Below are 13,223 nucleotides of genomic sequence, written 5' to 3' on the forward strand. Positions count from 1 at the left end.
TCTCCCCATCCCCCTCCCCTCCCCCTTCCCTCCCCCTTCCCTCTTCCCTGTCTTTCCCTCCTCTTTCCTATTCTCCTCCCTCCTCTTTCCCTCTCCCCTTCAGATGAATAAAATTATTTAAAAAGTGATGTATTTTTTCAAACTTATATTCAACATAGTATTTAAAAAGCTTTGAAAATTTTAATCATTCCTGTCTGGCAATTCCCTGCTAGTTATTTTTATACTAAATAGTTCTTAATGACTTTGATAAGTTTTTTAAACGGTTCCTGTCAAGAGAGATTTTAAAATACCAGTCTCTTTCCTTTCTGCTTTTGATTCCTACCACTCCCGTGGGAGCCAAATACTCAAATCTGTTTCCATAACAATTTTTCTTTTTCCCTTGCAAGACTATCTTGTTGGTTTGTTGGGGTTGATTTCAATCTTTTATGAGAGCGCTGCGGTGTGTGGGTCAGAAAAGCACAGCCTGTCGGTGGAATTAGTGGACTGAGGGGCAAAGAGCCGACCATGGGGTGGGGGTCCCCTGTGGGACAGCCAGTGGCCTCAGACATGTTTTGTGAGCGTGTCCGTGTTTTCTGTGTAGCTGCTCGGGATGCTGGGGCAGTTCTGAGCTCCTTTTTCATGGTCTCTTCCAGTGTCCTGGGACCAGCTGTGACCTTCACAGTGAGCGCCAGCGTCCAGAACCTGACGACGGCAGATGTGGTGCAGGCTACAGGTAAGGCCCCGTTAACACAAGCCCGCGTGAGCACGCACGCCCCAGGCGGAGGAGATGCACGGTCTCCCCAGCACCCCGACATCGGACGGGGAGACGGGACGGCCGGGTCGGTGGGCACGGCCGGAGCCTCATCGCCGCGGTGCGGCCCGCCCGGCTGCAGGTGGAGAACACGGCTCCCTCTGAGACAGAGGCCAGGGCCGGGAGGGCAAGGGTCTGGGGTCTGCGGCGGCCCCGGGCCCCCATGTGGACAGAACGAGTGCCTGCTGCTTTCGGCGTCCCAGCCAGGGTGTGCTGTCTGTCACGGACCAAGACGGTGCAGGAGGGAGGGTTTAACAGAAACAAGGGGCTTCGCTACAGCTTTGCCTTGAAAGCCCTGGTTGTTCTGCCCACCTGTCCTGAGCCCCGGCGAGCCACGTCCGTACCGTCTGCGGGCATGTTGGCTGCGGGGTGGGCAGCTCCCGCGCTCCAGCTAACGGGATAAACTGTCCGTCTCATCTCTTTTGGTTGCTGTTGAATTTTACTTGTCAGATATCTTGGTGCCCTTAGTAACTCTTCCTGCTGAAAGTGATGATTTCAGGGGCCAGTAGTTTTTGGTTAGGGGAGAATTCCCTGCAACGTTGTACCTCCAGAAACCTGACTGATTTCAGCTCTGAGGAGAGCCGAGTACCCCAGGCTTCACTGCAGTGTCATGTGTCGCTGTGAGGCCGGAGCGGCTGGCTGTCACTCGGCGAGCTGTACGGTGTCGTCCCTCAGCACGGCGGCCTGATGCGGCCCCAGCAGATTCCGTTGCAAACACTCTGCCTCCTGAAACAGAGCGGGTTCTGTGTTGGTGGCTTGGACCCCTCCCTCCTTCCCTCCAGCGTCCGTTCTCCCGTCCTAGCTGCTCAGCAGAAGGGATTATTGACCATATTTAAGACCAAACCAGTTCCTGGTTTTTTCAGGCAGAAACGTTCACAGTTGTTTTACAAGTGGCCATTCACCGCAGTGCTGGGAAGTAACGCTTTCAAAACCAGATTTGCTGGAACTTCAGGATGCAATAATGAATGGAATAAAATGGAAGGAAGATTTTCCATCTTTGACAATCATGACAGTACACTCACTGACCATAGCCTTCATTTATTTTATTGCTTTCTTGGGAAAATGAGGTCGATTATTTAAAATCTAGTTTCTGGGTCATTTTAAATGTGTTCATGTTGAATACCAAAGCGCTATATGCCAAGGGGAGATTACATGTCAGATGTATGTTTGAATGTCATAGTAACCACTTCTAAAGACCTGAATTTGCTACATCATAGCGTGTGTTTGTGTTAGCTCACAGCTGTGCAAGCTGAGTGCTTGTTGCTCGTCATGCATGTGCAAACGGACAACACACGTGCATAGTTTCAAAAAATTAGTTCTTTTATGTTGTGAATCATTTCAGGATGTTATGAATGTACCTGATGCTACACAGGAAAAAGATGATGAAAGATAACTTTGTGACCATTAGGGTTCTATGGTTCGGCAGTAGACTGACCACCGTGTAGTGGGCACTGGGCACCGAGGGCCAGGTCCCCAAGGGTGTTGGTACCAGGAGGAGAAATGAGCTCACTGAGCACTAGACTTACTCGTGTGTTAACAAGGAAAGGGATTCTGGGGGGTTTCTTGTTTTCAAAGACGATGTGGAGCCCTTGTTACAAGCTACTGAATGGCATGGTTGGGGCAGGCCCTGCTTGGGTGGGCTGTGGTGGTGCTCAGCACCTGCTGGAACAGGGCCCTCTGCTGGGATTGCTGCCGCAGACCCAGTCACTGTGGTGGGTTCCCGTGGTGGGTTCCCTCGGGGGCTTCCCGGCACCACGCTTGAGGCCCTTCTTGGGGTTTACGACTGGTGAAGGGGACACAACCCCGCTGATGGAACTTCAAGGGTATTTGTTGGATAACCTCATGCAAAATGGTACCAAACTTAATAGACTTGCAGTTAATACCACATTAGCTCTCATCAAACGTCAGTGGCGTATGTCCTGACGGGTGGATGCTGCTGGTTCTTGTTCAGAATCTCTTCCTTGTATTACGTGATTCTTTTCTGGATTCTACGAACCTCGGCATGAACACAAGGCGCTACTGAACGCTGAAAGTAAGTGGGCACTGCACAGGGAGGAGCTTTTGTATCCCCAGGTGCAGAGAAACCCTGTTTACTGTGTGAGTGTTCAGTGCACGGGTTCACAGTCCAACATCCGCACACACTACAAGGTGCCCACAACTGGAAGTCTAGTAACTGGTACTTCTCATCTTTCTGGCCATGCCATCTGATCAAATTGGGCAGAACAGAGAAACCCTTTTCTACTCTTCATTTACTTGGTAGTTTATTCTCAAGTAGCATACTTCTAATCCGTTTTTGCATTTCTCCTTTCAGAGAAGATATGGTTAAGTCATCTTTTAGGAAAAGCGTTTGCCTTCCCCTCGGCAGCAGCACACACCCCGAACCCCTGGGTTCCCATGACTTAGGGCTGGGAGCTCCCGCGCGCACTGCCCTGCCTCCAAGATCACCTGTTCCTACAGCTTGCCTCTCCCGGCACCCTGGGGAAGCTGGGCTTCTGGCTGGTGGCACGTTTGACTCACTCGCTGACCATGTAGCTGCTGGTTGGACGTCCTTGGTGGGCGTCTCCCTCTCACCTTTGTGTCGTCAGCTCACGCTTGTCTAAACAAAGCCTCTAAGACTTGCCCTTCGGCTAACGTTTTTTCTTTCATCTTGGGGAGACAGCACGTGCCGTTTCAAAGAACATCTCCTTACTGAAAGATGTGATGTCTTTCCTCGAGTTCTAGTAACCGGAGCCTGGCCCCTTCTCATTCGCCTGTCGAGCGTCTGCAGGAGTCAGCGAGTCTCCTCTCTGCGGTGTTGCTGTCCCGCCTGTGGCTTACACATTGTCTGCACGGAAGAGGGAGAGCCGCATGGCCTGTGGCGTTGCTTGTGGACTGCCGCTCAGGGCTCATCTCTGGACCCTGAGGCCTCACGAGCGTGTTTCGAGGGTTGGACTCCAGAGTGAGAGATCGGGACAGCTGTGCCCCGAACGTCTGACCCCAGAACCCCCAGAGCAGTGAGTGCTGCCCAGCCTCCTGGACTCTGGGTAAAGGGGGCAGGTGTGTCTATTTTGGAAAGGGTAATGGAGTCCAGCCTGGCACAGTGAAATGAGCCCTTCCATGATGCATACTCAGTTCACCCCTCTGAACTGTTGCTCCCAAGCGAGCATCAGTGCTTCATGCTCATTTAGGTTCTCTCCTGGGCAAGGCACGTGCAGGCCCGAGGCTGACGCCAACACCTAGAGGACAGCAGTCTGCCCAGAGCCTGGCCGGTCTTTCAGAGCCACGGACAGAGTGCCCGGTGCCGGGGTCGGGGGGCTCGCCAGATAAAGCTGCACGGGGGAGCTGGCCTTGGGCGGCAGCCAGGACTAGTGTGGCTCTTAGGGGGCTGGAAGGTGAGGAAAGGTTGGTCACATGAGGGACAGCAAGGAGGGCCGAGGCACAGAGCCCACATACCAGGGACAGGGTGGGGAACGGGGCTGGGGGCTGGAGTCCAAAATCAGTCCCGAACCAGACTTTGCAACGTGGGACTGTGACTTCAGTGTCTACAAGGAGCCCTCAGGCTTGGCTTCCTGTGGCTGAGGGAGTCGGCTTTCCCTCCTGCGACGTGGGGCCGGCCGGGGGTCCACACGCTGTGCCTGTGACCGGGATCCGAAGCCTGGAGGCCTCTGGGTCTGGGCGGGGGGAGGGGAGACCCGCGGCTGCATGAGCTGCACACTCACGCTGTGCGCCGTCCACCCCGGGCGACCCGCTGGGCACATGCCACTGGGGTCAGCGAGCGCCCCGGGCAGTGCTGTGCCTGTGTCACTGGGCACGTGTGGCCCGGAACCTGTTTGTGGTCATTGCACCCTCGCTGAGGTTTGGACTGGAGCAAATGTTGGGTGGGCTGGTGGACCTCAGTGTGGACAGGAAGTTGTACTTTCCCAGTGAAAAATCAGGAGGCGGCTCTGGAAATGCTAGAAAAGACCCACTTGATAGGAAGATTTGTGTTCATTTACTGGTGAATGAGACAGCTGTGAAAAATTAATAAAAGCAGAAGAGTCCACAGGATCCTACATGCTTCTCTGAGATGTAAAGTTAGAGAATCAGAGGATTTTTAGGTGAAAGGGTTGTTGGTGTTCCTCTTCTTCGAGCCCTCACGACACAGATGGGGAGGCTCAGGCCAGAGCAGCCGGTGGGCTCTGTGGTGAGTGAGGTGCGCTGGGGCACCCCAGGGGGGCCCGCTGATCTGCCACGCAGGAGGGACGGGCCGGGCCGGCCTGTCGTTTCCAGTCAAGCTGGCTGCTCAGAAATCAGCCTTTGTTGAGGTTCCAGGGCGCAACCCGGGAGGTGGGGCTCCCACTGGCCCAGCTGCTTCGGGCAGGTTCCAGGCTGAGGGGGTGCAAGGCCTGGCTGGACTGCAGGGCCCCAGCCAACGGGCAAGGGCCTGCTGGCGAGGTCAGTGGGGAGCATGCTGGCGGGGGACGGCGCGGGGGGGCGGGCCCGCTGCATCAGCGTCCACCAGGCTGTGGATCACTAGAACGTGGCACGGGAGGAAAGTACCGTGGGCAGTGGACCAAGACACAGAAGGAAGGGTGAGGGGAGACGGGCGCCTGCCAGGATGGAGTGGCAGGTCGGAGGTCAGAGGCTGGAGACTGGGGACTCAGCGTGTGAGGCAGAGCTCGGGAAGGTCACTCCTGAGAGGAGAAGACAGCTTGTCCTCCAGGTCTGACCGCTCTGTGTCCTGTGTTGATTATCGCTCGCAGGGGAGGAGTTGAGCTTATCCGACTGAACTGATAGATTATACGTTTCAACAGCAAAGTGTAGAAGGAGGCCTCTCATCCCTTTGAACATCCTGAGAAACGTTCCATCTTGTGCAGCCCACAGAATAAGAAATCATCTCTTTAAAAGCATCAGTGAGGTTAGGAGTGGAATGCTCTCTCTGAGGGAGACTCAGTTCTGAGGCGCTTTGCTGTAATGCGGGCTTCTCACTTTTTTGATGATGAGAGAAGATCTATTGAGTCAGAGCAACAGTCCTCATTCCTACTTAGCAAAAAGCAGATGATGGGCTCCGAGGTCTCATCCGGGCCTGATTCAGTGGCCCAGCTGCAGGATGCGCGTCGGGCAGAAAGATGCGGTTCCTGCAACTGAAGAAAAGTGAATCTATTCTCAGTCAGAACACAGTGTCGTTTGGGGGGTACTCTGCATGTTGGAGAACTCAAGAACTTCGTGCGGTAACATTCGGGCACACTCTCCTCTTCACACCGATGTGGTGGCAACTTCGCTTCCATCAGGGAAGACCCCAGCGGGGTCCCGTACCCCTCCGTGCTGAGGGGGATGTTGGTGCTGCCCTGCTTTGCCGGCCCCTGCGCAGCGGCCGGGCAGATGTGCGTGGGGAGCTCGCATCGGGGCGAGGGCTGGCTTCCCTCCACATGCCCGACCAACCTACTAGCCGTTGGGTTGAAACCCGGAGTCAGGAGTCCTTCATGAGCCACGCAAGGACGTGTGGTCGCCTCCCTTCTCGGAGCACGTCTGTCAGCACCAGAACGCATCGCGAATCAGATGCCAACACAAAACCAGCACAAGGATGCCAGGGGGTCAAACCGTAGGACCGGACTCAGAAATGAGGCTACCAGGGTCGGAGTGCGGTGCAGGCAGGAGTGGAGTCTGGAGCTCAGGGGGGGGGGGGGGGGGGGGGGGGGCAGGGCCCTGGGGAGCGACCCAGCATGGACAGCACGGGGCACCTAGCCCGAGCTGAGCTCCCGGACAAATTCCAGGCCTGGCCTGCTTCCTCCCCAGGCCACGGGCTAGGGTGGGAGCCGGGGTAGGAAGGCACAGACCTGCGGGTGAGAAATCCACGGCAGGGTTAGCGAGTCCTGCTGTCTCCGAGGACCAGCGGATTCTCCAGGTCGGCTTCCTAGTCAAGTCCAGTTTCCCACTTACTCGGTCGTTCACCGGATACCCCCTGAGGTCAGCCTCGGGCCAGACACCGTTCAGGAGCAGAGAGGCTGTCTGGGCCAACGAGACACTCCGCCCCGGTAGAGGCCAGCCCCCCAGGGAAGGCGCGGAACGGGGAAGGACGCAGTGATGTCATGTGGCGTTGCTGAGGAGCACACGACAGTGTTCGGCGACGTCCGGGAGCGGGCGGCATGGCGCAGTCCCTGACGTGGGGTCGTGCGGCACGGCGTGACGCGATCACCCAGCACAGCGTGTCATGCCGTACGCGAGGTAGTGATGCTCAGAGCGCCATCGTGGAAACGCCACCACATACATCATGTACACCACTGTCGTCCAGAAATGGCAGGTGTTCTGAGGAGAAACCAGCCGAGCGGGCCGGGCGTGGGAGCTGTTGCCGACCGTGGTCAGACAAGGCCCGGGTGACCTTGGAGCAGACCCACTGGGCATGAGGCAGCCCGCCGTCGGACCTGGGGGGCGTGAGGAGGTGACGGGCGCGGGCTGGGGCTGCCTGTAGGGCGGGTGACAGTGGGGCCAGCCCCTGCAGGGCCGGTGGGGCACGTTAGGCAGGAGGACAGAGGTTCCGGCGGCCCCAGAGCGAGGGCCCGACGGCGGCAGCCTCCCGGAGGTGCGGTGGGTGGCGGGAAAGGAAGGGCACCAGCCCCATGCCTCTGTTCTAAACAGCCAGGTAATTGCTTCTGGCATTTCGACAGGGGTTTGCTGGAGTGGAGCGCGGTGCTGTCAGTGTGGTAGAGCTGTGCCCGTCGGTCCAGCTGGAGGGGACTCTGGAGCTATGTCCCCGTGATCTGACGTTGTGGAGGCCGGTTCTCATCCTGGCTTCACCCTGAGCCAAACGAGTCGATGCTAGGCAGGGATTTTGTGTGCTGTGATTTGCAGGGTTACCTGTGTGGGAATACACGAACAGCGCTCAGGGCAGGGTTGTTGGGGATGGTGCGTAGACTGAATACCAGAAACCATATTACTTGCCATTCCCTGGGAGACAGCCATTACAACCATTACAGCCCTCCGTTATGGGAGGAGCACGTTCCCACTTGCAGATGGGTGAGCATTCGCTCCGCATGGCGCTTGGCCTCCCTTGGGCAGCTGAGAGCATCAGTCACTCTCGGGGCTCCCTGGGTCCCCAGGGGTCACCAGTGGTTACTGTGCTTCTGTTCCTGGTCCGCTTCGTGCCGTTCCTCAGGCTTCCCCATGCTCACCACCTCCTGTTGGGGGGTGGACGGCAACCAGCACCCCACATCCTCTGCACCTGCTGCTGCTAGAAGGGCCTGGACCACCTCGCCTGCCAGGTGAGCCTTCCCTCTGCTCCGACAGCCTTCGAGAGGCACCTAGCAGGAGCCTTTCCGAGGCTGGACGGTGCTCCGTGGGTGAAGAGTCCTGAGCTGTGCCTGTTGCCCCACTGCCTGACCACCGTGCTGAATAAGTATTGCCAAGTTAGTCATTGCTCTTCGCTCTGTAGGTGGAAAGTTGTCTAGTTTTATTAGCAAGCAGGCTGTTCGTGGGCACGGGGGTCTCATGTGGAACCCAGTGCGTGTAATAAATGCTTTGTCCTGTTGTGCAGACCCCTCAGAGTGGGATGGACATGGGGTCAGAGAGAAGCCGACTCCAGTGCGGGACTGGGGTCCTGAGGTAGGTGCCCCAGCTCGTGCGTGCCCTGTCGCCTCCAGGCTGTGGGCATTTGGCAAAGTCCTAATGCCAGGTGCCTTGTTGGTGAGATGGGGAGCGGCACCGGCTTCGTAGGTTCTGTGAAGGTCGGATGGGGTGGCCTTGCCCGCCAACAGCTCCAACATGGTCGGTTATCACTGACGCCGTTTTCCCACTGTGGGTGTTGGGACCCCAGCTGCTGCGTCTGGGACGTGAGGGTGCTGTGTGATTGTGGGCGGTCACGGTAGCACGCGCATGAGAACTTTATTGCAAGTCTGCCTTATGTGAGCTGTGCGCAGCCCTGTCTTGATGGGCGATGCCCCACGGTGTACCCTCAGTGCCCACAGCTCTCCGTGTTCCCCCGAAGAACTGGCCTTTGAATCCTTGTCCAGATCAGCATCTGGGGGAACCCACGTCGCTGGGACCTGGGCCTTTACTTCGTCTGAATGGAGAAGCGGCTGGTGTGACATGACCTGAAACACTGAACGGGGTCAGTCTGCCTATGGAGCCGCCCGGGGTGAGGGGAGGGAGGTCACAGCCGCGGACACCGCCCTTGCGGCCGTGCTAGTCTGAGGCGGTGTCGGCTTAGACAGGGTGTCGGGGCCCAGACGCTCCGAGTGGGGACTCTGCTCGCTGGGCAGGCGATGGGATGTGGGGCGAGGGAAACAGAACTGGGGGGCGGCCCAGCACCTGGAGGCTGCTTTGGGGAGGTTAGGGAGGAGATTCGTGTGGGACGAGGTGCCCCTGGAATGAGACGTGCAGATGTGGGCCATCGGGGGTTCGTGGCTGTGGCCCGGGTGTGCCCCTGCTGGAAGCACAGGCTGGGGACTGGGCCACGTGGCCACTCACACAGCCTGTCTCTTCCCGCCCGTGGGTTTCTCCGCCCAGTCAGTGGCTGACTTGAGAAAGCTGGGCGGGTCCGTGGCCAGGCCACGTGGGCGCTCCCCGGGCGTGAGGAACACTCGGAAGATGCCCTCGGCTGTCCCCGTTGCCGTTCTGCCGCTGTGAGTGTTGGAAAGCCCTGCTTCCCCTGTTCCCACAGGCGGTGTAACTTCGTGGGCACCTGAGTTCTGTGCCTCCTCTCGCATCGTCTCCACGTAAAACCCTCGGCTCTGCTGCCTGCGTGGCAGGCGCCTTGTTCTGAAGGTGGGGCCGCGGGGCTGCAGGGAAGCTTGTTGGGACACCGTCCAAGTCAGGCCCTGGGTGAGGGGACGGGGACGGGGCTGGGCGGGGACCTCGTCGTCAGGGCACGCGCCCCTCCAGCCCAGTCCCAGCAGCCACACCGCTGCCCGGGGCTCATGGCCGGCCGTCTCCAGCGTCTGTTAGAAGCCCCATCGCTGGCTGTTCGTGCGCAGACCACAGTCCCCATGGCAACAGGGGACAGCTGAGCGCAGGCGATTCTAGCTCAGGGCGGGCTGCCGTTCCACGCGCGGCCCCAGCGCCCCCGCACCTGAGGCTTTGGCAGCAGCTGAGTGGCACGGCCTCCCGGTGGCAGGTCCCAGGGCAGCCGCTCCCTGTGCGGCTCTCAGCACCTGTAGCCGCTCGCAGTGGGGCAGGCGAGAGGACCTCTCCGTGCGGGTGGCCGTCCCCAGCAGCCCACAGACGCGCTCAGCCCTTGGATTGCCCCCGTGTTTGCCTTAGGAGGCTCTGCGCGACCCAGTATTTGAAGCATTTCCTGCAGAGCAGGCGTGAGGCGCGCCGGCCCTCCAGCTGCTGGTGCCCGTCAGCACGTGGTTGCCGTGCGGACTCGGGTCGGCCAGTCGTCACCCAGCCGGCCATATCCAGGGCAGGTCCTGCAGGTGCCGGGACTCAGGAGAGGACCTCTCACTGCAAGGGCGGAGGGTCGGGAAGGTGTCAGAGCGCAGAGCCACCTGGGGCGGGGTGGGAATGGGCCTGGCATTTGGGACCAGCCTGAGTCCGTTTGGCACTTGGGCAAGAAGCCCTTCTGCAGGGGACATGTCACTGGCCTGTCTGGGATAGTAGGCTCTTGAGGGGGCTCATTCTTTTTTTTTTTTTTTAATTTTAATTTTATTTATTTTTTAATTAACATATCATGTATCATTTGTTTCAGGGGTACAGGTCTGTGTTTCATCAGTCTTACACAGTTCACAGCACTCACCAGAGCACATACCCTCCCCAGTGTCCATCACCCAGCCACCCCATCCCTCCCACCCCCCACCACTCCAGCAGCCCTCAGTTTGTTTCCTGTGATTGAGAGTCTCTTATGGTTTGTCTGGTTTCGTCTTGTTTCATTTTTTCCTCCCTTCCCCTATGATCCTCTGTCTTGTTTCTCAAATTTCTCGTATCAGTGAGATCATATGATACTTGTCTTTCTCTGACTTATTTCTGAGGGCTCATTCTTGAAAATGAAACTGGTGGTTGACCCAGCAAGGCTGGTATCCACGTCCCTCTGGCCCTGGACGCCTCTCCATGGGGAAGACACGGTGATGTGCATCAGGGCACACCTTTCCCACCTGCTGTGAAGGGCACCATAGGTCATTGGCAGTCAGCAGACCAGCCATGGGGACAGAAAGGGCTCTGCTGGGTGACGTGTGACTCCTCCATGGCGGAGGTATGCACTGGAGCTGAGGGCGGGAAGGCTTCCTTACCTTAGCCCCCGGGCCTCCACTTGGGTGTCTCAGCTGTAATGGACCATGAGGTGTGAACCAGGGTAGAGCAGGTTCCAGGGTCCCCAGCCCGTCTGGATGTCTGCTGTCCTGTGACAGTGGAGGCTGGGAAGGGGAACCGTGAAGGATCGGGGGTGGGTTCAGGGCCTCGGTCCCAGTCCCTCTTCTGCTTTCCTGTTTCGAGACTTTGGACGATTGTTCGGTCTCAGCAAGCTCCGGGCTCCTTCTCTGTCAGACACAGGACTGGTGATTATGCTCCGTGGGCTTGCAATAGCGTCAAACGAGGCAGGACGAACTCGGTGGGAGACGAGATTCGAACTCTAAAGGGTGTGGGATTGTTAGTTGCTGTGGTCCTTGTGTGCCTGGGATCAGAAAGACGTTGGGCCAGCTCATGGCGACACAGCGTCGTTCGGGGAAGTTCTCAGTCTGGCCAGGAGCTGACAGTCTCGTGGGGTCGGATGGTCCCAGCATACCGTGCGAAGAACGTGGAAGTGTGCTGACCTGCTCAGACGTGCAGGTGCTGCGCTGGGACATGAAACGCACCTCTTCCTGCCGCGGTGGGTGGGGGCCGCGTGGTCGTTGTCCTGCGCGGGGGCGTTCCCCCCCTGCGAGGTGCTGGCGACCGGAGCGTGACGGAAGCCTGGGCTGCAGACGGGCCCGGCCCAGCAGCGGCACGCAGCGTTCACGTCACGGGAAGGCAGCTGGGGAGGGGGCACCCCGGCCCTGCGTAGACGCTCCCTGTACCGTGATGCCTTCTAAAGGTAAACGCAGTTCGCCCGGGATCATTTTGTTTTCTTAGAATCATCGTGAAGCACAGGAAAGCAAATTCAGAGTGAGAAGTCTTCAGCAAAAGCATTGGCATAATTCCCTCCAGGGCATAAAATGGTGCATTAGGAAGTCTCGCCAACCTCACCACCGCACTGACATCCCCAGCGAGCCCTCGTGGTGGCTCAGCCGACCCGGTTTAACAGTGGTGATCAGAGTCGAGCCTTCACGTCTCGAGAGTCCCCACGTACAGTGGTTTCTTTAATTTTGGACTCTTTCCTCGTGAGCCCAGCTGACCCTGCCAACAGGTGCTTTCCTGTGGAGGTGCCGATTCACTTCTCTGGGCCGGAGAGCCGGGAACAGAGCTGCCCTGTGCTGGGCTTCTGACGGCCGTGGGGACCTGGGCAGAGGGGGGATGCCCCCAGGGAGAGCACGCGGAGCTGCACGTGGTGCCCCCCGGCCCCACCAGGACGGTCGCCTCCCTCCACTCTTGCTCCCCAGCATTGAAGGGGAAGGAGGCGGAGCCAGGGCCCAGGGCTGCTTGCTTCGCGGAGGCCTTCCGCCCAGCAGAGCCCTGCTGGGGTCACCGCTGCCCACAGAACTGCACCCCGGGTGCCTGCCCCGTCCTGTGCTCACACCCAGACCCTGCCTCTTCTCCAGCTTCTCGGGGAGAGCCTAGAGCGCCGTGCTGTCGGCTCTTTGGAGCTCTCAGCTGCCCAGCGCCTGCCTGTCCCTTCCCCTGACCCATGCCCTGCCTCACCCCTTCCCGGGGCTGGCCAGCTGCCGCCCTTGGCCGCACTGGCCTCCTGGCACTCAGCCGCATCAGCCTTCACATCTCTGTGGCTGCCCAGCCTAAACTGTTTACTGTGGCCTTTTACAGAAGACATTTGTGACCCCAAAGTTCTAGGACATTTCTCGAAGTCCCAGCTTGGCTGGGAACTTGTTAACAAATAATCCTCCGCACTCTGGTGTGGGGCCTGGCGGCACGGTCAGGCCCTCCCACCTGGTGGCATTCACGTCGGAGGTCCACTCACTGCTGGGGACAAACACTCCCTGAAGATGGACCCTCGTCTCATGCATCTTTGGACCCCACCGCCCAGCTGGTGCTTTGCCCACAGCACGGAGCACAGTCGGTATTTGGGTTTGATGGGAACAATGACAGGGAGCGAAGAAAAACATGTGGCATTTGTAATACGTTTCCTCTGTTTCACGAGACTCGCTGAATGGAGGGTCTTAACTGAAAAGCATGTTTATGGCATTTTCCTCTGCGGAGATGAAACTCCATCCTGACCGTACCCTGCACCCCTGTAAACACAGCCCAGACTTCCTCTGACCCTGGCCACCGGCATCAGCAGCCCACTCTTCTGTGGGGTGCGGGGAGAGGAGTTCCAGGAAAGAGGGGAGTGCAGACTGACTCCCTCTGATTTATGACTCTCGTCTAGGACGATGACCGCTTGCCCCGTAATGCT

At 58.3% G+C, this 13,223-nt stretch overlaps 1 protein-coding gene across 5 annotated transcripts in view; it reads left to right on the forward strand.

The window, feature by feature from the left end:
- The window catches only part of PTPRN2 (protein tyrosine phosphatase receptor type N2), an 814,855-nt gene that overhangs the window by 386,914 nt on the left and 414,718 nt on the right, over nucleotides 1-13,223 (forward strand). For all 5 annotated transcript variants that reach the window (XM_032394358.1, XM_032394357.1, XM_032394360.1 and 2 more), the window contains one exon: nucleotides 633-712. In XM_032394358.1, the coding sequence (XP_032250249.1) occupies nucleotides 633-712 (80 nt within the window). The remainder of the gene's footprint in view (nucleotides 1-632; nucleotides 713-13,223) is intronic.

Source organism: Phoca vitulina, unplaced genomic scaffold (assembly GCF_004348235.1).
Source record: "Phoca vitulina isolate PV1807 unplaced genomic scaffold, GSC_HSeal_1.0 scaffold80, whole genome shotgun sequence".
Lineage (NCBI taxonomy): Eukaryota > Metazoa > Chordata > Mammalia > Carnivora > Phocidae > Phoca > Phoca vitulina.